This window comes from Oryzias latipes, chromosome 11 (assembly GCF_002234675.1).
Source record: "Oryzias latipes chromosome 11, ASM223467v1".
Taxonomy (NCBI): Eukaryota; Metazoa; Chordata; class Actinopteri; order Beloniformes; family Adrianichthyidae; genus Oryzias; species Oryzias latipes.
The window spans coordinates 3,817,025-3,843,393 of NC_019869.2; the positions used below are offsets into that span (position 1 = coordinate 3,817,025).

At 41.7% G+C, this 26,369-nt stretch overlaps 3 gene segments (V, D, J or C); 1 reads left to right on the forward strand and 2 right to left on the reverse strand.

Moving 5' to 3' along the window:
* Positions 1-2,634: 2,634 nt before the first annotated feature.
* On the forward strand, positions 2,635-7,716 carry LOC111948224. The segment is given in 2 exon segments: positions 2,635-2,695; positions 7,403-7,716. Coding segments are annotated over 2 exon segments (375 nt in total).
* A 1,692-nt stretch (positions 7,717-9,408) lies between these two features.
* LOC110015855 lies at positions 9,409-10,137 on the reverse strand. The segment is given in 2 exon segments: positions 9,409-9,785; positions 9,900-10,137. Coding segments are annotated over 2 exon segments (360 nt in total).
* Positions 10,138-25,393: 15,256 nt separating this feature from the next.
* Positions 25,394-26,018, reverse strand: LOC111948179. The segment is given in 2 exon segments: positions 25,394-25,760; positions 25,875-26,018. Coding segments are annotated over 2 exon segments (357 nt in total).
* Between the last annotated feature and the right edge of the window lie 351 nt (positions 26,019-26,369).

Here is a 26,369-nt window from a genome sequence, read left to right on the forward strand (position 1 = left end):
TTAAGTATCTTCAAATGTTCAGTTAACATATTTTATGGAGCCAATTTAGTAACTTTAAACAAACTAGTTTAGCTGTTTTTGGGGAAGTAAAACACAATTTTTAAGCTGTTGATAGTTCTTAACCACACTGTTAATCTAAAGAGATATTTCTAAATATTTTCATAAAGTTTCTTTGAATTGTGTCTTTCTTTGTGTGTTTAGTGTGTCTACAGTAAATCAGTCAGTGTTTCAGTCTCTGGAAGAACTTGAAGCAGAAACATTCAAATGAGTTTCAGTTCATTCTGATAAAGGAGGTTTTTGTACGATGACTTTTCACTGTGTGAACACATACTGACTGTTGATATTGTGATAACTCTGACAGTAATAAACTCCTGAATCTTCAGCCTGGACTCCACTGATGGTCAGAGTGAAGTCAATTCCATTTCCTGATCCACTTCCACTGAATCTGGAGGAGATTCCTGAAAATCTGTTTGATGTTATATAGATCAGAGCTTTAGGAGCTTCTCCAGATTTCTGATGGTACCAGGCAAGATAGTATTGTGAACCATAATAGTGATGTACTTGTTGACTGGCCTTACAGTCAATAGTGACCTTTTGATTGAGCTGCACTGATTTAGCTGCTGGCTGAGTCACAACAACATTTTGTCCAACAGAACCTGCAGAGAGAGAAGAACCACAAAGAACATGAGATGCTGAGGAGAAACTCAGCTGCACTCCAGATGATTCTCACATGACACAAACATCATCTTCCTCACCCTGAATGAAGCAGAGGAGAGTCCAGATGAGGACGCAGATCAAAGTCATGGTTTGACTGAGGAGGAGGAGGATTTCTGTGTCTTCTGCTGTGATGAAGGACAGCTGTCAGTCATCCAGTCTTCAACTCTCAGGACTATAAAGTCTCCCAGAGCACTGGAGCATGGAGCTGCTGATGCAAAGTGTTTCTATGGAAATGCAACCACTGACTCCAACAGGAACATGGATCTCTGTCATCAGGATTCACATCAATGGATCAATCAATCATTCCAGATGGGATTTAAAAATATTGATTTATGCTCCAATATAATATTCGTTTTTACCACTAGTACGTATTAGAATACCTTTACATCTGCAAAATAAGAACTTAAGTAGAAATTAAGCTAAATTTAGCTGAAAAAATAAAAACTATTGTTATTATTATTTCAGTGAGAACCTTTTTCTCATCAATCTGTTGTGTTTTCCAGTCAGACTGTGTTGAGTTTGTTGTGTTCAAAGTCAGAGAGCGTGTCTCTCTGCAGTCAGAGGTTTTTGTACGACGACTCAGTTAGTTTGTATCACTGTGGTTGACGTTTGGTGGAGGAACCAGACTGGAAGTTGATTGTAAGTAATTTATTTTCAATTTACATCCATTTTTTAACAAAAAGTGTTTTCTATTAAGTACCATAAACTAATATTTGTCTACTTGTATGATTTTTACAGATTTAGTTTTTTCATGTAAGGCAGGAAACATTCACAGATGCAGATAAACGTGATTCCATTTGAAAATCATTTGTCAGTAATCTGTCTGTAAAGGTGAATTTATAGTTTTCCAACAATTTTTCATTCAAATATAACATATGAACCAGTAATTTTATGTCACATTTACAATTTTGTGTTGAGAAAAAATGAAAACTTCCGAGTTTAAAAGTTGTAAAGATTCTGGAAACTAACTGATATTTTGCCATGTTCTAAAGTTTTGGTAATTGTATTTTTCTTTTAACATGATTTTTTTAACATCTCAAAGGACTTCTTGGTGAGTATTGTGAAGTAATATATAAAATTAAAGTAAAAAAGACACTCCAACATCAGCATCACTGAGGTCATATTTGTGCTGTGACTTTGTAAACCAGAGTCCATAGCAAATGTGTTTTACTAAACGTATCAGTTTAAATCTTTTCTCATAAAATTGTTGTCAGCACAATGTCAGTATTTTTGGCTTTAAAAAATACTTTAAACAATAGTTTGATGTTCATTATAAAAATAAAATGGGGCTAAAATGTTTGCAAACTTGATGTGTTTTTCATTAAAAATGTAAAATGTATTTAATTAATGAATGGTTTACTATCAATGATAAATTTAGGGATTTTAATTCTGCTCTATACACCTCTGAATGTTTTCCTGATGAGAAACGTTACAAAACTTTCTTTTCACATCTTAATATTCCGACAGTTGAACCAGATGTGGCTGCTCTATTGGATAAGCCTTTCACTGCTGAAGAACTAAAGAATGCTGTCATGTCTATGCAGGATGGGAAAAGCCCTGGTCTTAGGTTTCCCATTTTAAATTTTTAAGGTTTTTATGGATAAACTATCTCCTCTAATGCTTAACATGTTAAAGGCTCCAGCAGATCTTGGTGCCTTGCCGGCCACTTTGCGACAGCCACAATCTCTCTTATCCTAAAGAAAGATAAAGATCTGCGATGCTGCAGCAGATATCGACCTCTATCTTTGCTGTGTGCAGATGTTAACATTTTAGCAAAATTGCTAGCAAAATGCTTGGAGCTGATAATTCCCACATTAATCAGTCCTGACCAAACTAGCTTTATTAAAACCAGACATATCATAATATTAGGCGGCTTATGAATATTTATACTGCACCTCTCCAACTAGCACCCCCGAAATGGTCATCTCCATGGATGCTGAAATGGCCTTTGATTGGGTGGAGTGGCCTTACCTGTTTTGTACTCAGAGACGCTTTGGCTTTGGATCTAAATTCCTATCATGGATCAAAATACTGTACACATCACCTATGACACGTGTTCACACTAATAATGACTACTTGAAATACTTCCCCTTGGGCCGTAGAACTAGACAGGGCTGTCCTCTTCCCCCTCTTTTATTTGCTCTAGCCATCAAACCACTCACGGCGGCCATTAGAACTAGCTCTATGTGCGGTATCTTGAAGGGGTGGTGTAGATCATAAAGTAGCCTTATATGCAGATGACCTTTTATTATTTCTTTCAGATCCAGCTGTCTCCATGCCTCCAGTTTTAGCTCTGCTGAGGGAGTTTGGTCAGATCTCTGGCTACAAATTAAACCTAAATAAAAGTGAACTTTTTCCTGTCAATCCTGAGGCCCCCCCAATCAGACCTACCTTTTAAAATCTCTCCATGTGTCATTAAGTATCTAGGCGTTAGAGTGACTAAGGACTTTTCTGATCTTTCAAAACCAACTTTAATCCATTACTGGATCAAGTTAATTGTGACTTACAGCGTTGGTCTATGCTGCCATTATCTCTCACGGATAAAATAGGCTGCATCAAAATTAATGTGCTGCCTAAACTTCTCTATTTTTTTCAATGTCTACCAGTATTCATTCCAATCCAAATTTCAGGTCCCTTGACAATTCTATTGCCCAATTCTAGCCTCCAAGGATGAGAAAAACTATATTGCGGAAAAGCAATGATAATGGCGGCCTACAGGAGCTGCAGCAGCACAACTCTGGAATAAAGACTCTACACTCAGTCACTTTAGCAGATTACCGTACATTTGTGTTCAGATATCCTTGTAATAAGTTAGATGTTAAACTAGAAATGAAACATTATTAACGTCTAGCTTGAAAGAAATTTTCGATGTATTTTGCTTTATCTGCTATTCATATCTGAGAAAATATTTGTGTCTAAATGAGTTTCATTTTTTTGTAGTAAAGCTTAAATTTGCAAATATATTTATACAAATGTTTTATTGCCAGTGATATGGACCAATGGTCAAACCCAACATGGTTTCTAAATTCACTTTTGTCTGAATTTTTCTTAGGTTGAGGAAAGCAAACTCCAGTGAGCTCAGAGAGTTGAATAACATCAGACATCATCTGTCTAGTGTAGAAATGTCTACAGAGCAGAAGCACAGAAGTATTTGTTGGAGAAAATACATAAATGTTGTGGTTATTGATATATGCAGATAAAATATTCTGAATCCTTGTTTCAAGCTTTTTAAATGTAAGGATGATGAACTCATGAGTCCTTAGAAACACCAGGAGTCTGTAGCAGAGAAGATTTTCTGTCTTTTTCAGATGTTTTAAATTCAGTGCAAAACACTAATTAAAAACATGTTCCATCCATCCATCCATCCATCCATGTTGTCATGAGTGTTATGTCCCCAGGCCTTTTGGTGTGTATATGTGTGTGTGTGTGTGTGTGTGTGTGTGTGTGTGTGTGTGTTTTGGGATGTAACAATGAGAGTTTTCCCATCCACCTTTTGGTTGAAGGTAGAGGACATCCTGGATGGGGGAACAGTTCATCACAGGGCAAGACAACCACACACTCACATCTAGGGACAATTTATTCTGAGCAACCAACATGTGATGCACAGTCCTGGACTGTGGAAGAAAGATGTTTCTGGAATAAAGACTAGTTATTGAAACGTTGTTCTACATTTAAATTGATTATCTTCTCAATAATTGGTTAATCGGTTCTGAAGCTGAGAGGGATGGGGTCCAATTTTGTCTGTCAACCAATTCTATGACTATGATTTTAAGATTCTTTTAATAGTTTTTAAGAGTTTCCATGGTCTTAGTTCTTCTTTTATATCAGACTTGCTTTTAACTGATGAACCTCCCAAAGCCCTTAGGTCCTCAGGTGCAGCCCTGCTGAAGGTCCCTAGGGTCAGGACAAAAAACCACGGCGAGGACTCGTTTAGATTCTACGGGCCTCGTCTGTGGAACAGCCTACCTGAGGATGTGAGGGCCTCATCTACTGTTGAGGTTTTTAAAAAGAAATTAAAGACACACCTGTGTAACTCAGCTTTTAATTAGATTTCATAACTTTTCTAAGCTAGAATTTTCATTTTTTACTCTTCTGTTTTATGATGTTTTATTGCATAATTTTATTGTTTTATTTGTTTAATCTAGAATTTTTACTATTAATTTCCTGATATTTTAACACATGTATATTTCTTTAATGTCTTTTAGCCAATTAGACTGTTTACGAGTGTTTTCTCACCCTTGGCTGGGGTGTTTGTGTCTGTGCTGACACCCAACGGGAGGTCAGGGCAGACGGCGCCTTCTGGTTTCTTTCTTCTCTTTTACTTGTGTTTGTTTTTGTGAATTTATTGTGCAGGGCTTATTTCATTATTTTATTGCATGAATGGGGATTGGTGTTTTCTACATTCTTGTTTGTTTTTATGTTCAGCACCATGAACTGTTTTTTTACATGAAAGGTGCTATAGAACTAACAATAATTTAAAAGTGAATTTAAATGATTTTTTTCATTAGCAGATCTAATAGATTCATGAAACAGTGTAACTTAGTTTTTGTATGGCATGTTTAGTCAAATAAGTGATTTTCTGAAGATAAATCTCAGACAGAAGTTAATATTAAGACAGAAGTTAATATTAATAAATATCCATCCCCCATTATTTAGTAAATATTAAGATCATTATTGACAAAAACTTTAGTAAAAGAACCTCAGATAAAGGTACTGCTGCTTAAATATTGTGTCTTTCTTTGTGTGTTTAGTGTGTCTACAGTAAATCAGTCAGTGTTTCAGTCTCTGGAAGAACTTGAGGCAGAAACATTCAAATGAGTTTCAGTTCATTCTGATGAAGGAGGTTTTTGTACGATGACTTTTCACTGTGTGAACACATCCTGACTGTTGATACTGTGATAACTCTGACAGTAATAAACTCCTGAATCTTCAGCCTGGACTCCACTGATGGTCAGAGTGAAGTCAATTCCATTTCCTGATCCACTTCCACTGAATCTGGAGGAGATTCCTGAAAATCTGTCTGATGTTCTCCGGATCAGAGCTTTAGGAGCTTCTCCAGATTTCTGATGGTACCAGGCAAGAAAGTATTGTGAACCAGAATAGTGAGCTACTTGTTGACTGGCCTTACAGTCAATAGAGACCTTTTGATTGAGCTGCACTGATTTAGCTGCTGGCTGAGTCACAACAACATTTTGTCCAACAGAACCTGCAGAGAGAGAAGAACCACAAAGAACATGAGATGCTGAGGAGAAACTCAGCTGCACTCCAGATGATTCTCACATGACACAAACATCATCTTCCTCACCCTGAATGAAGCAGAGGAGAGTCCAGATGAGGACGCAGATCAAAGTCATGGTTTGACTGAGGAGGAGGAGGAGGAGGAGGATTTCTGTGTCTTCTGCTGTGATGAAGGACAGCTGTCAGTCATCCAGTCTTCAACTCTCAGGACTATAAAGTCTCCCAGAGCACTGGAGCATGGAGCTGCTGATGCAAAGTGTTTCTATGGAAATGCAACCACTGACTCCAACAGGAACATGGATCTCTGTCATCAGGATTCACATCAATGGATCAATCAATCATTCCAGATGGGATTTAAAAATATTGATTTATGCTCAAATATAATATTCGTTTTTTACCACTAGTACATATGAGAGTACTTCTGAAAAGAAAAAATTAAGCTAAATTTAACTGAAAAAAATTAAAAGTATTATTATTAGTATTTCTGTAAGAAACTTTTTCTCATCAATCTGTTGTGTTTTCCAGTCAGACTGTGTTGAGTTTGTTGTGTTCAAAGTCAGAGAGCGTGTCTCTCTGCAGTCAGAGGTTTTTGTACGACGACTCAGTTAGTTTGTATCACTGTGGTACACGTTTGGTGGAGGAACCAGACAAGATCTTGGAAGTAAGTTTCTAAAAACATTTATATAAAAATGAAACTCAATTGCTCTTATTATTTTAAAGAAATTAAAGAGTCTAGAAAAATATTTATATTTTATTTTTACCTTTTTTCAATGTTTCAGCTCCTAAATTATGTTTAGGTTTTTCTTTATAAACAATTTAGAGTCTTAAATAACTTTTATTATTGAGCATCTCATATGAATTTCAAAATAAGATACTTATACAATGTTTTTTGCTTTAAATTTGCCTTAAAACGTAAACTCTTTGTCTTGTCTTTTTGCCACAGTAGAGTTTGTTTCAATTCAGTATTTTGACAAAATAATTTAAAAGTTTATATTAGTTCACATCATTTCTAAAATCTGCATTAACCTCTCTCTGGGTCACGGTGTTCACAAACCTCTTTTCAGCAACTCTTGTTTTTTTTTTATGGCATAAAGATGTTTTTTTTTTACATTAGTTTATGTTTTTGACCGATCTCATGATCTTAAAATGTTTTCAGTATATTTGTTCAAATGTTCCTGAAATAATTGAACAAACATGAAAATGATGTATCTTCTAGTTTGAACTGTCATTGGTTCCAAAGAGCGTTTGTCCTCATGAGGACTCTGTGTGCTGATCTGCATGAGAGCTTTCTGAAAGGAAGTGAAACTGTGTGTGAGTGAGTGACTGATGGAGCAGAAACTAACATCTGACAGAAACTTCTTCAAGGAGAACATCAACGTTCACACAGTCAAGGAGTTTGATTGACAGCTGTGTGCTTCCTGTCCTCTAACCTGATGGTGTCTCCTAGGTGATGTCCGTCCCAGGCTGACAGTGCTGTCCCCCTCCATGCATGAGGGGAAGGCCACACTCCTGTGTCTGGCCAACAATGGCTTCCCTTCAGGCTGGACTCTGTCCTGGAAGGTGGGCGGCAGCAGCAGCATCAGCAGCAGCTGGGAGGAGAGCAGGAGCCGGGTGCTGCAGAAGGACGGCCTCTACAGCTGGAGCAGCACCCTGAGGCTCCCTGCAGACCAGTGGGAGAAGCTGGACTCTGTGACCTGTGAGGCCACCAAGGACTCCCAGACTCCAGTCATAGAGACTCTGTGGAGAAACCAGTGTTCCTAGTCACCACCTGACTGACTGGACAATATTATTGTGTTTTTGCTTTTACTGAGATTTCAGCTGCATTGATTTTTTTAATATTCTTTCTTTGTGTGCTATAAAAACATTTTTATCATGAGTTACTTATTTGATACTTTCTGCACAATAAAAAATACTCTTCAAAGTTGTTTCATTTGTGATTTCTAACAAATATATTAATTTTAAGTAAGACATTTACATCAATAAATTTGTAAAATAATTTCCAGAACTTCTATGTTGCTGTTGCATTGATGGAGTTCATCCTGTTACTGTCAGATAAAGGTGGGCTACAGTTTATACTGGGGGTCACCGACGCAGTGCCCATGGGGGCAACTTAAAGCATCAGCAAGGCATGCTCTAAAAATATTACAGATCATGAGGGAATTCGATATAATTTTGAAATGTTTTTTTTTTCCGTTCTGACAAGAAGATTGATGATTTCCTTGGCTTCAAAATTGTTGATCTATTGAACCACCAGTACAACTAGTGTCCCTCCTGACTTTCTAATGTTTCAGCAGATAAACAGAAATAAATCACTGTTTTATGTTTATACGTGTTTTTCTTGTCATTACTGTTGTGTAAATGAGGTTGGTGATCCCTGATCTCGGCAGTAATACATTTATTTTCCTTTTTTTTCCCTGATGAATTGATGCAGACACTTTGATGGAATGTAAAGTAGTGAATGTACAGTTTGTAGATCGCTGTAAATGTTTGTCTCCTAAAAAAACACACAAACATTAATGTCTGAACCTCTGGTATCAAAGTGAAGAACATAAAATGGTTGAAAATGTGTCTAAATTGTTCCTAGCTAAGCATTGTCTATGAAGACTCTCATTCATCCAGGTTGGTTCCATCATAGTAGTAGGTTTAGAGGATGTCATCTGGACCTGGTTTTAAAGTTAGAAGACGTTTCACCTCTTATCCAATAGGCTTTGTCAATTCTGAATTAGTTGGTCGAAGAGCTGGTATATATGCGCTCATGGGGGAGGAGTCAGACCTGAGATCCAGGTGGAACTGGTTCTGTTTGTTTAGGTTTCAGAACACTGCCGTAGATGGATGGAAGAATAAACCTGAGACCACCATTCTTATTAAGAGAAGGTTTATCCTTCTTGACAAAGATGGGTTCTTTCACTCTTCACTCAAACCATCCTTTCTCTCTGGCTAGAATTCGGACTTCACTGTCCTCGAACGAGTGGTTTGTGGCCTTCAGGTGGAGGTGCACTGCAGACTCAGGTCCACTTGGGTTGGCTCTGCGATGTTGGTAAAGCCGCTTGTGTAGAGGTTGTTTGGTTTCTCCTACATACTGTTCTTTCCAGTTCTCTTTGCAATTGATAGAGTACACACCATTACTCTGTTTGTAGCTAGGAATTTTGTCCTTTGAATGAAGAAGTTTTTTTCTGAGAGTTTTAACTGGTTTGAGATGAACTGGGATGTTATATTGTATGAAAATCCTTTTTAGTTTTTCAGACAGGCCTGAGATATAGGGAATAACCAGCTAATTCAGAATTGACAAAGCCTCTTGGATAAGAGGTGAAACGTCTTCTAACTTTAAAAACTAATTCTAGATGACAGCCTCTAAACCTACTACAATGCCTGCTAAGCATTGTTTTCCTTTGGTAGATTCATTGATGTTAGAAGATCAAAAAATTTATGGGAAAATCCACATTTTCACCAAAAAGGTTGAGAGCAGCTGTTCATTCAGATCAGTTCCTCTTTAGCTGAAAGAGGTTTTTGTACGACGTTGTTTCACTGTGTGAACGGAAAGCTGTTACTCTGCTGACAGTAATAAACTCCTGAATCTTCAGCCTGAACTCCACTGATGGTCAGAGTGAAATCACTGCCAGATCCACTTCCACGAAAACGATCAGAAACTCCAGACTGACGAGTTGTTGCATAATATATCAGGAGTTTAGGAGCTTCTCCAGATTTCTGTAGATACCAGTGAAGGTTGGTGCTAACACTTGAACTGGTTTGACATCTAATGGAGAAAGTTTCTCCTGGAACAACAGACTTAGATCCAGGAGTCTGAGTCAAAGTGATTTCACCTGATGAACCTGGAAAAAAGGAAAAACAGAAGAGTCATTGAGATGAATCCAGATGAAAGAAATCTAAGAATTGTGATGAAGTTTGTTTCCTGATGAATCCAAGTTTCCAGCAGAGAGTCTCACCCTGAACATGGAGCTCCAGGATAGCCAGCAGCAGAGTCAGTGACATCCTCATTGTGCTGCAGGTGTGTCAGTGTCTCTGAAAGGTCTGGACAGCCACTGATCAACACTGAGCTCTTAACTGCTGGAAGCAGAGAGGCAGCACACATATGCAAACACACTGAGTCAGTCATCTGCAGCTGTTCTCAGCAGCTCTGGATGTTCAGCTTGGAATCTTTGGCCTACAGGAGCTGCAGCAGCACAACTCTGGGATAAAGACTCCACAGTTAGTCACTTTTAACATTTGTTTTCAGATATCCTTGTTAATAAGTTAGTTTTTACAACAGAAATGAAACATTATTAAAGTCTAGTTTGAAGGATATTTTCAATGTATTTTACTTTATCTTCTATTCATAACTGAGAATATATTTTTGTCTAAATGAGTTTTTAGGTAATAAAGCTTAAATTTGCAAATATATATGTATATAAAATTGTTTTAATAGCAGTGATATGGACCAATGGTTAAACCCAACGTAGTTTCTAAATGTACTTTTGTCTGAATTTGTCCTAAGTTGGGCAAAGCAAACTCCAGTCAGCTTAGAGAGTTGAATAACATCAGAGATCATCTGTCTAGTGTAGAAATGTCTACAGAGCAGAAGCACAGAAGTATGTACTGGAGAAAATACATAAACGTTATTGATATATCTAGATAAAAGATTCTGATTCCTGGTTTCAAGCTTCTTAAATGTGAGGATGATGAACTCATGAGTCCTTAGAAACACCAGGAGTCTGTAGCAGAGAAGATTTTCTGTCTTTTTCAAATGTCTATAAATCCATCCATCCATCCATCCACCCTGGATGGGCCACCAGTTCATCACAGGGCAACACAACCACACACTCACATCTAGGGACAATTTATTCTCAGCAACCAACATGTGATGCACAGTCCTGGACTGTGGAAGAAAGATGTTTCTGGAATAAAGACTAGTTATTGAAACGTTGTTTTACATTTAAATTGATTATCTTCTCAATAATTGGTTAATCGGTTCTGAAGCTGAGAGGGATGGGGTCCAGTTTTTTCTGTCAACCAATTCTATGACTATGATTTTAAATTTCTTTTAATAGTTTTTAAGAGTTTCCATGGTCTTAGTTCTTCTTTTATATCAGACTTGCTTTTAACTGATGAACCTCCCAAAGCCCTTAGGTCCTCAGGTGCAGCCCTGCTGAAGGTCCTTAGGGTCAGGACAAAAAACCACGGCGAGGACTCGTTTAGATTCTACGGGCCTCGTCTGTGGAACAGCCTACCTGAGTATGTGAAGGCCTCATCTACTGTTGATGTTTTTAAAAAGAAATTAAAGACACACCTGTTTAACCCAGCTTTTAATTAAATTTCATATCTTTTCTAAGCTAGAATTTTCATTTTTTACTCTTCTGTTTTATGATGTTTTATTGCATAATTTTATTGTTTTATTTGTTTAATCTAGAATTTTTACTATTAATTTCCTGATATTTTAACACATGTATATTTCTTTAATGTCTTTTAGCCAATTAGACTGTTTACGAGTGTTTTCTCACCCTTGGCTGGGGTGTTTGTGTCTGTGCTGACACCCAACGGGAGGTCAGGGCAGACGGCGCCTTCTGGTTTCTTTCTTCTCTTTTACTTGTGTTTGTTTTTGTGAATTTATTGTGCGGGGCTTATTTAATTATTTTATTGCATGAATGGGGATTGGTGTTTTCTACATTCTTGTTTGTTTTTATGTTCAGCACCATGAACTGTTTTTTTACATGAAAGGTGCTATAGAACTAACAATAATTTAAAATTGAATTTAAATGATTTTTTTTCATTAGCAAATCTAATAGATTCATGAAACAGTGTAACTTAGTTTGTGTATGGCATGTTTTGTCAAATAAGTGATTTTCTGAAGATAAATCTCAGACAGAAGTTAATATTAATAAATATCCCTCCCCCATTTTTTTTTTTTTTTTTTTTTTTTTTTTTAACTTGTCCTGTCCAACAGCTAGGCAAACAGATGAGAGCTGAGGGCCTCTTGTGTTGGACACATTTTATTTTAACAAGAGGGGTTATTCATCTTCAGACAAACCAAAGGTATGTCTGAATAAACCCCTTTTGTAATTGAGGCCAAACTTTATTAATTTCAATCATGTTTGAAAATCTTTGGTGTTGGACCGGACGGAAAAGGAAAGAGGGGAAGAAGAGAGAGGGACGTTAGAGAGAGGGGGGGGTAGGAGGGTGATAATAGGAGGGGAAGGGGGGTAAGACCATGAAGCAGCATAGAGCAGGCAGGTTTACTGGTTGTTTATCGTTACGGTACGGTTCAAATGTAGTACAAAAAGGGCGGGGCCTGTTCACACACACTCAAATATTATCAACACACCTGCTAGCCGCAAAAATGTCCACATGTCAACATGCACACAAAACAGATAGTGTTCACGAACGCATACCTATGCCTTTAAACCAACTAGTGTGAAATCTTTCATTCATTCAATCATGCAAACTATTAGTGCAAAGGTGAGCTAACACCTGTGCTCAGGTGAGTGTTTATGTTCTTCTAAAATGGATGGTGGAATGTGAAAAGAAGGAGGAGGAGCGCCCAGCCACCCCCACACCCATACCCCCGCCGCAGCAGCAGCGGCAGCCGGAGCCCCCCCAACGCCACACGGGAACAGGCAGGGAACAACCGCCCCCCGGGCGACCAAGACCGCCACCCAGGCCAGGGCCAGCAGGACCGCCGCGAGGCCCCCAGAGCCAGAGAGCAGGGAGGCGCAGAGGGAAAGAGAGCGCCGCCCCAGCCCAGCCAGGAAAGCAGCCCCCCGCCGCGCCGGAAGAGCCCAACGCAGGGCCCCACCGGAGAGGGACGCCCACAGCCCCAGACGAGCACCCCACCACCACCCAGGAGTTCCGGGCATCCCCCCGCCCCGACCCCAGGTACGAGCCAGGACCCCCCAAGGGAGACCCGCTCCGCACTCCAGGCAGCCACCCACCCGGCCCACGGTTGGTCCAGGTAGGAGCAAGGCAGGGGCCCGCCGCCCCCGCCCAGGAGGGGGGAACCCCGGGGAAAAAAGGGCGGCCCACAAGGGATGTTATAAATATGGCCCGACCAGGCTCGGCCATGTTGGAAGTTTGGCGGGGCCCAGCGTCCAGGGGCAAGGACCAGGACCCACCCCCCAGGGACACGAACACCCCCGGCTCAGGTGTAATATGAACCCCCCCACCGTGCGGAGAGAGCACCGCCGGGCCCAGGGAGCCGGCACCCAAGGGACACGGCCGCCATCGCCAAGGGGCCCGCACCCCCCACAAGGGAAGGGGTAGGGGACAGATGGACCCAGGTCCCACCTTCCTTGTAAAATGTGTGTGCGTGTATGGGTGTTTGAGAGGGTGTTTGTGTGCATGTGTGTGTGTTTATGTTTGAATGTATATATTGAAGGGGGAGGGGTGTGTGTACTAAGGGGGGTGCAGTTAAAATTGGCGAGTAGGGCACTAAGGGGACATCTCCTGATTACTCACAGTGATGTCCCCTCACCCTCCACACCAAGGGGCCCTAAATGTCTAAGGTGCGGTTAAAATTGGCGGGTAGGGTGCCAGGAGGACATCTGCTGCTTGCTTGCAGTGATGTCCAAGCACCCCCCCTACCAAGGACCCTACATGTCTAAGGTGCAAATAAAACCGAAAGAGGGGGGGCCCACTCCATACGGCAACCATAGGAGGGGGGCCACTCCCAAGTAGCCCCCCCCCCAAGGCGCATCGCAGGCTAGACCCCCCACCCCCTCACCCTAATATGAGGTTATATAAGGAAGGGGGTAAGTTGGGGACAGCTGGTAGACTGTCCCCCGGTGGTCAAACAGCCGTCCCCCAGCCCACCCCCAGCAAAGGGGCCAGGGCCACCCAGCCCAGGGGCCCACCCCCGGAGGCGCCGACACCCCAGGCCCGGCACCACCCACCCCAAACAGAGAGAGAGGAGCCAGAAAGCGTTGCCCCCCCCCGGAGCAAGCCCAGGCCCCCACCCCCAGACGCCGGCCCTAGAAGAGCTCTGGTCAGGCCTCGACGGGACCGAGGAGGCCAACCGGCCGAGGCAACCACTGATTGCCTCAGCGGAGACCCCGACCCGCTAGCCCCCCCCGACCCGTACTAATAATTGGCCCCCCCTCCCCCCCAGAACGCCCCCCCACAGGACAGGGCCGACAAGCCCCCCACCCCACCCCACCCCAGACCCCGCAGCCGAAGCGGGTGACACCCAGAGCGACCGGGGGCCCCGAGAGGGTTGTCCCGTCCCGTCCCAGAGCCAGGGAAGGGCCGATCCCAGCCCCAGGTGCAGATGGGCAGCCCATCCGGCGCCGCTGGGCCCCCCCCACCCGAGCAGGGCCCCCCGCCAACCCCCCCCAGCACAGGCAAAGGGACCACCCCCCCAAGCCAAGCCAGACCACCACCCCACCCCCCCACCACGCACCCCCACACCCAAGCCCAGAGGACCACGCAGCGCCCCAGCCCGCCCCACCCAGGCACCGGACCCGACCCCCCGACCAACGGAGCCCCCCACCGCCCCCGCCAGGCACCGGAAGCCCCGACCCCCACCCCAAACCACGGCAGAAGGGCAAGGAGCAGCGACGACCAAGCCCTCCACCCCCTAAGTCATGGAGTCAACCACAGGAGACCAGAGAGACTGAATTCTTTCAAAGTTACTTGAGCTTTGGGCTGACATTTTTTCCAAGCTGATATGATCAAACAGCAGATTTCTGTGTTGACTTATGTTTATATTTTTCTTGTTTTTCCAATTTATTAAAATAGTTTTTTTGGCAATACAAAGAGTTATGAAAATGATAGATGCTAATCCTTCTTCTATATCGATGGCACTCATGTCACCAAGCACACAAAGTGACGGTGAGGCAGTGATTGAAACCTTAAGCCAGACTGATAAATCGGCACATACCTGCTGCCAGAGAGCCTGGACAGGAGTGCAGAACCACAGTGCGTGCATGTAGCTGTCGGGTAGATTATTATCACAGTGCTCGCAAATGTCTGAGTTACTGAGACCCATCTTGAACATCCTCTGTCCAGTGTAGTAAATTCTGTGAAGAGTTTTGAGATGGATTAGCTGCAGATTTGGACTTTTTGTCAGTTTAAAGGTGTTTAGACAAAGTTCTGACCAGAAGCTTTCATCTGTGCTGATGCTCAAGTCTGCATCCCATTTTTTTGTTGGAAGGGCAATATTGTTATCTAAATTACATAAAAGTTTGTAAATTTTGGAGAGAGTTCTATTCATTGAAAAATTAATCAGAGTGGTAACTACATCTGGTAGCTTTAAATCGTCGTCTTTAATTTTATACTTTTTAGTAATACTTGATTTAAGTTGCTGATATTCCAAGAAGTTATTTATTCCATGTTTGTCTTGAAGTTCCTGGGGGGTTATGAATCTTCTATCAATAATTACGTGCTCTAGTTGTTTTATGCCCCCTGCTTGCCAAGCTGGGAAGTGAATCATTTTTTTGTTAATAAGGATGTCCGGGTTGTTCCAGATGGGTGTCATTTTGCACGGTTGAATTGATGATTTTGATATTTTGAGAAATTCCCACCAGGCTGTTAAGGTGGCATTTATATTAATGCTTTTGAAACAATCCTGTTTTTTAACTGTTTGGCTAATAAATGGTAGCTGTGACAGGTTGATCTTTCCACATAACACCTGTTCCAAGTCTAACCATGAGTTGGTTTCTGGATTATTTTTTAACCATTTTAAGATATATTGTAATCTATTTGCAAGAAAGTATTTGTGGAAATTAGGTAGTTCTAATCCTCCACAGCTTTTTGCAGATTTTAAAGTTTTTAGACTAATTCTTGCAGGTTTGTTGTTCCATAAAAAGCTTGATATGGATGAGTCTAATGTTTTGAACCATTTTAATGGCGGTTGTGTGGGAATCATTGAGAAGAGATAATTAACTTTGGGTAAGATTTTCATTTTAACCGTGGCTACCTTGCCCATAAGTGACAAAGGCAGGTTGGTCCAGCGTGTTAGATCGTCCTGTATGCTTTTCAGTAATGGGGTGTGGTTTAGCTGCACCAGTTCTGATAGTTTGGGGGAAAAGTAGATACCCAGATATTTGATATTTCCTGTTTTAACTGGAATTGTGAGTCTTTGTTCCATATTCCTGTTGAGTGGTAATAAAACAGACTTATTCCAATTAATGGAATAGTCTGATATGGAGGAGAATTCATTTATGATCATTGCTGTTTCATTTACAGAATGTAAATTCCTTAAAAACAGTAATATGTCATCCGCATAAAGACTAATTTTATGATGGCTGTGTTTGGTTTTTATTCCTATAATGCTCTCATTCTGTCTTATTGCTGCAGCTAAAGGCTCAATGAATATAGCAAAAAGAGAAGGAGAGAGTGGGCAGCCCTGTCTGGTTCCTCTTCCAAGAAAAAAACTGTTTGAAGTCTGTTTATTAGTTCTAACTGATGCATTGGGGTTGTGATATAATATTTTGATCCAATTGATGAATGCTTCTCCAAAACCAAACTTATGGAGGGCAGCAATAAGGAACTTCCAATTAACTCTGTCAAAGGCTTTTTCAGCATCCAGCGATAGTACCGTCATTTCCTGGTTTTTAATGGTGGCAAAGTCTATTATATTAACTAGTCTACGGACATTATCATCCGAGTGTCTGCCTTTGATGAATCCAGTCTGGTCGAAGTGAATTATGTGAGGAGTGATTTTTTCTATTCTCTGTGCTAGTGCTTTGCAGATAATTTTTACATCTGCATTGATTAAAGAAATGGGGCGATAGCTTGAAGGACTAGTGGGATCTTTGTCTGGTTTTAGAAGAAGAATTATGTTGGCTGAGTTCATGTTAGGTGGCATTGATTGGCTCTCATTAATAGATGTGACAGTTTTATAAAATGTTGGTGCCAGTTGTTCCCAGAATTCTTTATAAAACTCAGCAGGAAAGCCGTCAGGCCCTGGTGCTTTACCATTGGGCATAAGTAACAGAGCTTCATGAAGTTCAGACGGCGAGAGCGGAGAATCTAAGTTTGTGATTTGATCCTCATTTAGCCTGGGTAGGTTTACATTATTAAGAAATGAGTCAATACTTTGCTCTGACGGATTGATCTGCGGTGTGTACAGGTTTTTATAAAAGTTTTCAAATGCGTTATTAATTTCGACCGGGTCATGGGTGACATTTCCTGTTTGGTCCATAATAGAGGTGATTGATGATTTTTCTCTGTTAATTTTAAGCTGATTAGCCAGAAATTTGCCAGATTTATTAGAGTTTTCAAATCTTTCAAGTCGTAGCCTTTGTATTTGAAATTGTGTTTGTTTATTAATGATGTCATTTAACCGCAGCTTTAAATTTTTCAGATCTCCCAGAATGTGTTCCTGTGCAGAAGCAGCATAAGCAGTCTCCAGGGTTTTGATTTTATTTTCTAATTCTAATAAATCTGCTTTCTCTTTGCGTTTTTTGTGCGTTGAATAAGAAATGATTTTCCCTCTCATGACTGCCTTTGCTGTTTCCCAAAGAACGCACGGTGGGATGTCTGGAGTATTGTTGAAGTCTAAGAAGGTTGCCCACTCTTTTTTAAAGAATTCAAGAAATTCCTGGTCCTTTAACAGAGACGTATTAAACCTCCAGGTTGTACCAGAGGGTGTGGATTTTTCCCTAGAAATGTTTACAGAGACTGGTGCATGATCACTGATAATGATTGGATGGATATTGGAGCTTTGAATATTTTTTAAAAGAGAGTTACTGATTAATAAATAGTCTAAACGGGAGTGTGAATAGTGAACTGGAGAAAAAAAGGTGAACCCTTTAGTGCTTGGGTGACATGAGCGCCACGCGTCGCAGAGACCCAGATCATTCATGTACTGCTTTAGAATACTTGCAGATCGCCATGTACGCTGGTTTGCTGCTGTGCTGAGTCTGTCAAGTTCAGGGTCCAAAACAAGGTTGAAGTCTCCTCCTATAATGATTGTGGAGTCAGAGTGAACTGAGAGTGAGGTGAAGAATCTGTGAAAGAAGGAAGAGTCGTCAACATTAGGACCATAAATACTCACTATACAATAGTCCTTATTCTGAATGGATATATTAATGATTACAAATCTGCCTTCTGGGTCAGTAACTGTATCCTTATGAGTAAAATTAAGATTTTTATTAATTAAAACAGCAACTCCTCGTTGTTTGGAGTTGTAACTGGCAGAGTATATAACTGGAAATTGTAAGCAGCACATAAGGTGATTCAAAGAATTTGATAAATGGGTCTCCTGCAGTAGAGCTATATCTGCTTTTAGACCATCCAGGTGATTTAACACTTTCAGTCTCTTTGGCTCAGAGCCAAGTCCACGCACATTCCAGCTAACGATGTTAAGACTGTTCATAACTGCTCTGACTGAAAAGGTGTAAAGCTAAGTAGTGCTTGTGTACCGTTCCGTGTGCGCATGCCCGCATTGAGAAGCGCTGTGCGCGTGAACGTTTTCTGGCTATGTGAGCTGCGTGTCGCGTGCGTCCTATGAGAGCCTGTGTGAGGTGATTGCAGTATGTCGGCGTGTGTGTGCGGGATCGCATGTGCACGCCCCTGTGTGCGCGCGCCCGTTCCGTGCATAAATAAATACTTACCGAGGATGAGTTGCTTCCAGGTGATTTACATATAATGAGGGGGAGAGGGGGGGGGGGGGGGGGGGAGAGTAAAGGAAAGAAAAAAAGAGATAGAAAGGAAAACGAAAACAACAACAAAACAACAATAGAAACATCAGTGGGACTGAGGTGACGAAGAAGAAAAAAAAGACTGTTTTCCTGCGATCGAGGTGTGGATTATTGATGATCCGGTTTTCCATTCATTGAGGTAAATTTAGCGGGTTTCTTCTGGGCAGCGCAGATGTTCTCAGCGCGGATCTGAAAGCCTTCAGCACAGCCAGGGGGTGATCTCCGGGTCCCGGAACAGCCGTCCGTCCACGTACAGTTTGTCAACGGCCACAATCGCTCTCGAACCAGCAGCAAGATGCTTCCTCCTCAGCGGGAACAGGATCTTCCTTCTACGGAGGATTTCTGCCGGGAACTGGTCATTCACGCTGTAATGCGTGCCTCTCAGTTCCCGTCCGCGGCCCTTCACCAACTCCTTCTGTTTGAAATGTTCGAATTTAGCCACAATAGGACGCGGGCGCTGGTGGTCGGACCTTCTTCCTCCGAGGCGGTGAACCCTGTGGAAAGAGATCTTCTGCACCTCCTCCTGGGGGAGCTTCAGGTGGACCTGTAAAAAGGATCTCACGGTGGCTTCGGGGTCTTCTCCTACCTCTTCTGGAACCCCCGCGACCACTAGATTGTCCCTCATGCTCCTCGACTGAAGATCCAGGAGGGTTTCCTTTATGGATCGGTTCTCCTCGGAGAGACGGGCGGTGTCATTGCCCAGGGTCTTCACGGTCTCTCTGAGGGCCTGGTTCTCCGCTGCGAGCTCCCGCACCTGCTGCTGGCTGAATTCCAGAGACTCCCGCAGACCTTGAAATTCTCTATGGAGGATCTCCAGCAAATTGAGGCGGCCATCAAAGCTGGAGAGCTTTTTGTCAATCGAATCCAGGATATCGCTCATTCCGCTGCCCGGAGAGGACACAGCCCCGGGAGAGTCCTCAGGCCGTTCACGCTTGGCGGAGGGGGTGGTGGTGGCGGTTCTGGGCTTCACCATGTTGCAGGTATTAAAACACTCGTCAATGAAATTCTCCAGGTCCTCCAGGCTGACAGAAGCTTAATACTCTTAACAGGTTATGTTAGTTAGCAGGAAATATTTTAATATGGCGGAAAAATGAAACAAGATCGAAAATGTTTGTTCAAATGCTTACGCGCCGCCAAGTCGACTCACCACACTCGTCTCGCTGGGTCTCGCGATACTACAGCATCTCTCTCCCCTCCCCCATTTTTTAGTAAATATTAAGATCATTATTGACAAAAACTTTAGTACAAGCACCTCAGATAAAGGTACTGCTGTTTAAATATTGTGTCTTTCTTTGTGTGTTTAGTGTGTCTACAGTAAATCAGTCAGTGTTTCAGTCTCTGGAAGAACTTGAGGCAGAAACATTCAAATGAGTTTCAGTTCATTCTGATGAAGGAGGTTTTTGTACGATGACTTTTCACTGTGTGAACACATCCTGACTGTTGATGCTGTGATAACTCTGACAGTAATAAACTCCTGAATCTCCAGCCTGGACTCCACTGATGGTCAGAGTGAAGTCAATTCCATTTCCTGATCCACTTCCACTGAATCTGAAGGAGATTCCTGAAAATCTGTCTGATGTTACATAAATCAGAGCTTTAGGAGCTTCTCCAGATTTCTGATGGTACCAGGCAAGATAGTATCGTGTATCACAACAGTGATCTACCTTTTGACTGGCCTTACAGTCAATAGTGACCTTTTGATCGAGCTGCACTGATTTAGCTGCTGGCTGAGTCACAACAACATTTTGTCCAACAGAACCTGCAGAGAGAGAAGAACCACAAAGAACATGAGATGCTGAGGAGAAACTCAGCTGCACTCCAGGGGCCTCATTTATAAACGTTGCGTACGCACAAAAGAAGGCGTACGCCACTCTCTACGCAATAGTTGAGATTTATAAAAAGCAAACTTGACGGGAAAATGTGCGGTCCTTCACGCAAGCTCTGACCCAGGCGTACGCACAAAAACGGGTGAAATGAGAAACGGCGACACCATCGGCAGATGGAAGAAACACGTGAAAGTGAAAATGACAATACTGCCTCTCAGAAATAACATGAAGACTTCACAAAGCAAGTCTTACAATTAATAGCTACACGAACACCCGTTTGATCCATCAGCAGTGAAACAAACAAAAAAATCAAACGAAAATTACAACAAAAATTCAAATGAACACATATTTGCAGAAAGAAAAGTGAAATATATTCTGCAATATTGGCATGTTGTGCAATTCATCCTCATAAATAATATAGTTAACAGAATGAAATAATGTACAAAACTGATATTCTCGTTAATGTGTCCGTCTGGCGGAGCAGATAGAGGTGCAGACAGACAGATGGATAGATGGAGAGAGATGTATTAATTGTCCACTGGGGAAAGTTGTTTTCATAGTAAAACATTTCTTCATAAACTACGGAATTATGGTATTTATACATATGCCTTTAGTTTGTTTTATTTTTGATAAAACCATGTATGGCGTATGTCTCAACCATTCAGAAAGCAACAAGAAATTACATTTGCGCTGATAAATTTCCCATTTCCACGTCGATTATTACCGACATCTGTAGCTTGTCAGATGTAATTAAATGGAGGGAAATAAAATGCCCCATCACAATGCGTAATGACGCACAATGGCTGATCTTGCCCTCTTAGAAGATGTGGCAAATCTTTAGACAGCTAGAAGACGTGCTGGCAAACGAGGACGAGTGGCTTATGAGCCGGTTCTGACTTCCTCGAGCCGTCCTGTTGGACCTCTGCGGGCTTTTGGGGGGGGGGGGGGTGTCACCCGGTGCATCTGGCGCGTCGGCGTCCCCCTGCGCCTCAGTCACCACTCCACTAAGGGATTCCCCAATTCTTGCCGCTTGTCTCTCATCAAGAGGGGTCAGCTCCGGTGTCCCCCCGTGGCAGACACACTCTGGCGATGCAGCGCCAGACAATTTTTTTGCCTCGACTTTGATGTCCGACCATTTCTTTTTTATTTAACCACGGTCCGAGGTTGTGAGGCTACAGCATTAACGGCGTCTGCCACTCACGTGGCTTTTTGGCATTAGTAACATTATTATTATTACCTCGCCAACGATAAATTCTACTTCACAATGAGTGAAGATACGTTTTTTTTGATTTCCTCTCGGTGTGTGCCATGTTTCGCAATCAATGAATATTCATTTGTGGGCGTTTCACGGACTATTTATGGGCAACTATGGGCGTGTCATGAAGCCGCAAAAGCTATGCTGCATTTAGAATTGGTTGTGATTTATTAAGGGAAAGATGCGTAGGATGTGCGTGCGCACGGTTTTATAAATCCGAATATTTCTGTGCGTACGCATGTCTTAGTTTTCATCCATACGCCACTTCTGACGCAAATCCTACGCAAAGTTTTATAAATGAGGCCCCAGATGATTCTCACAAACATCATCTTCCTCACCCTGAATGAAGCAGAGGAGAGTCCAGATGAGGACGCAGATCAAAGTCATGGTTTGACTGAGGAGGAGGAGGAGGATTTCTGTGTCTTCTGCTGTGATGAAGGACAGCTGTCAGTCATCCAGTCTTCAACTCTCAGGACTATAAAGTCTCCCAGAGCACTGGAGCATGGAGCTGCTGATGCAAAGTGTTTCTATGGAAATGCAACCACTGACTCCAACAGGAACATGGATCTCTGTCATCAGGATTCACATCAATGGATCAATCAATCATTCCAGATGGGATTCAAAAATATTGGTTTTAACTTTAATTGGGAAACATTTTTCCACTGCTATAAATTAAAGTACTTTATAGCAGTGGAAAGCAGGGGGTGGGGGTGGGGGGACAGGCAGCAGGTGAATCGCGCAGGGATCGTAAAAACGTAAAACCCGCTGCCCGTCACACACTGCAGTGTGTGAGTGTGTGTTTGGCTCCCCGTCTGCATGTGAGCAGTCTTTGTCACATCTACAGAACATTCAGACCTACGATCATGTTTAAAGTCTCATCTTGCGTGAAGCAGAAACTCACCACGTATCAACCTGGTGACCATCAGCAAAACTACCACGAGAAATACTCATCATTTATTAGCAACAGCATAACAATGTCATTTAAAAGAATCCACAGACTTATTGTACTTTAAAAATGTTGAAATTACATCAATGCACACATTCACTTGTATATTTAGTTTTAAAAATATTGTCGCGGACTGAGTTTAACTTGGCTTTTGGGCCGCGTTAAAAGTTCTGGAGTTCATTGAACGCATCATGCAGAGATCTGATTGGCTCTCAGTTCTGTCGCTCAGCCTGTTAGGTAATTTGGACCAATGGAGTTCAGCTATGGGCCGAATAAGGGAAATGGGAGGGCTGGAGCGGGAGCAGGGGAATATAAAGTTGGGAGAAGCGTTCTCGTCTCGGCGGGAGAGATTGAGGAGTTGCTGAATTAGTTGTACGGCTTTTGTTACGGTCTGCAGTAACCAGAATAAAGAAGCTTAAAAGAGTTTAAGTCTCCGTGCCTCAGTGTGGGAAAGGGACACTACATTATTGTATGGCTCTTTCGAAATTACATTTAAAAATATGTGGCGTTTATGGCTATCTCAACCAAAAAGGTTCCCGACCCCTGCCCTAGACCCTAGATTTGCTGTTTCACCTGTTTTGCTTTTCCTTTGCTACCCCTAGTGGTGGAATTGCGCATTTTAGTTATTTCTTTAAAAAAAATCATAACTCGCCACAGGAATGGACTATAAACGTGCTTTCTTTTTTAAACATCCTTATGATTTTTACTCTTCATGTGCGGGCTGGACTATAGCACCTGACGGGCCGGATACGGCCCACGGCACAATAGTCTGTTCAATTGTCAAAATTAGTCAAGAACATAATACCATGAATACGATATATGAAACCCTTGGAACATTTGATAAATGTATTATTTTGATTTGATCCCTGAAAATGAGAAAGGTCTCATAGGGCCTCACCTACCACTATATGTTATTGTATGGGACAATGTGAATTGTTCATCAGGGCCTGGTTCACTACTCATCCAAGGATGGTCATAGTGTTCCTGCCACCTTACTCTCCTTTCCTCAATCCTATTGAGGAAAGGAGAGTTTTTCTCCGCTTGGAGGTGGAGAGTGTTTGAGTATCGGGCTCAAGATCAGAAGTCCCTGCTCCATGCAATGAATGCTGCGTGTGAGGATATTACAGGAGATCAGTGTAGGGGATGGTTGCGACATGCACGCCGTTTCTTCACTTGTTGCATCGCAAGGGAGGATATACGCTCTGATGTGGACGAGAATCTGTGGCCAGACAGACAACAGCGTGAGGATGGCCAGCAGGGTGAGGACAATGGCCAGTAGAGGGGGGGTGAGGACAGCAACCAGTGAAGAACTGTTAGTTGTGAAATTCAAGCATTATTTACAGCACTGTAGGCTGCATATTTTTAAATTTTTTTTGTTTGTGTTTTTTATTATAAAGTAGATTATGCTGTATATATTTTCTTTTTACTCTGATGTATGCAAGTTACTTTATGTGTGTGAATGATAATGGTTACAATTTCCTTGGCAGTATGAGTCCAATGTGTGGTGTTACTGTAAACCTAAGAAGCTACTCTTACCCTAAAATCCTTTTTTTTGTTTTATACAAAATTGTATTCTGTTATACAAAAACAGTACAGTAACCATTGTCAATAAAGGACTGAGCTAAGACTGATAGGAGGACATGAGGGATATTTCAATGATCCTCTGCTATAGTCTCGACTCGCGCCTTTGACTGTCCCCCCAGCCACAGCTGGATGAAGCTCGTCTGCTGGACTTTATATATGTAGTTGTAGATTTAGATAAGTTAATTCTTCTCTAAGAGTTCTGGTAAATCGCCTGTCCGTCCTGGGGGAGGATCCCTCCTTCATGTGGGCACCCCTGAGGTTTCTTCGTTTTTTCCGGAATCCGTTTTTTTTGGGAGTTTTTCCTTACCGCGAAGGGGGGTCTAAGGGCAGGGATGCCAGTATAGCTTAGTCAGTTTGTTAGTTCATTTTAGTATTTTTCTATTGAACTCTTTGTATTCGTGATCCTTTAAGTCCATATTTTACTTCGAAGCCCATCGAGACGACTGTTGTTGTGATTTTGGGCTATACAAATAAAATTGAATTGAATTGAATTGAATATAGTGACAAAACATCTAATCATTTTGACCAAAGGGACAAAGTATTTTGGGGGGACTGACTGTTTAAATGAGAAGGAAATTTAGTTTTGACACGTGAGTGAATTTTTTTGGGAGAGATGTGAGATTTTGCAGGTGAACCATGGCGTTGTGCTGAACCATCCACATTATTTTGACAAAAGCACCAAGAGTGTTGAGATCGTCCAGTCTGCTTCAAGAAATGAGTCAAAGCAACTGAGAAGGACCTTTGCCTTTTTGGTGGCACTGACTCTTTAGATGGGAAAGGAATTTAGTTTTGAAGCATGAGTGAACAGTTTTGGGAGATATATTAGTTTTTGCAAGTGAGCTATAGTGTTGTGCTGAATTGTAAGACTGTTTTGCCAAATGATATTAGAATTTTCAGAATGTAATTTCTGTTTCAAGAAATGAGCTAAACCAATGGAAAAAACTGTGATGCAGATACTTTGATGGAATCTAAAGTAGTGAATGTACGGTTTGTAGATCGCTGTAAAATGTTTGTCTCCTAAAAAAGACACAAAAATTAATGTGTTACCCTCTAGTAACAAAGTGAAAAACATGAAATGGAGGGGGGAAAAATCTGAATTTTATCAATGCTAAGCATTGTTTTCTTCTGGTAGATTCATTGATGTTAAAATTTGTAATAATTTATGGGAAAATCCAAATTTGCACCAAAAGGTTGAGAGCAGCTGTTCATTCAGATCAGTTCCTCTTTAGCTGAAAGAGGTTTTTGTACGACGTTGTTTCACTGTGTGAACGGAAAGCTGTAACCCTGCTGACAGTAATAAACTCCTGAATCTTCAGCCTGAACTCCACTGATGGTCAGAGTGTAATCACTGCCAGATCCACTTCCACTAAAACGATCAGAAACTCCAGACTGACGAGTTGAAGCATACATCAGGAGTTTAGGAGCTTCTCCAGATTTCTGAAGGTACCATCCGATGTGGTTTCCAACACCTGAACTGGTTTGACATCTAATGGAGAAAGTTTCTCCTGGAACAACAGACTGAGATCCAGGAGTCTGAGTCACAGTGATTTCACCTGATGAACCTGGAAAAAAGGAAAAACAGAAGAGTCATTGAGATGAATCCAGATGAAAGAAATCTAAGAATTGTGATGAAGTTTGTTTCCTGATGAATCCAAGTTTCCAGCAGAGAGTCTTACCCTGAACAAGGAGCTCCAGGACAGCCAGCAGCAGAGTCAGTGACATCCTCATTGTGCTGCAGGTGTGTCAGTGTCTCTGAAAGGTCTGGACAGCCACTGATCAACACTGAGCTCTTAACTGCTGGAAGCAGAGAGGCAGCACACATATGCAAACTTTTCACTTTCACTTTTCACTTTATCACTTTATTTGCCAAGTACAGCGCATGTACAGGGAATTTGACTTCGGTTACTTGTGCTCTCGTGCAAACTAGCAAGGTAGAAGGATAAATAATAAAGGGATAAATAATATAAAAGAAGGTAAGTGTAAGGTAGCTGTATGAATAAATAAACATAACTGAATAAGGAAATAGATTGAAATAACAAGACAAAAAGATAAAAAATAAAAAATGAAAAATGCAGCAGCAGTAATTCCAGTTGGACAGTTTATGTGATTGTACAGTGTCCTTGAGTAGTCTGGAGTCAGGTGTTCATAAGAGTGACAGCTCGGGGGAAGAA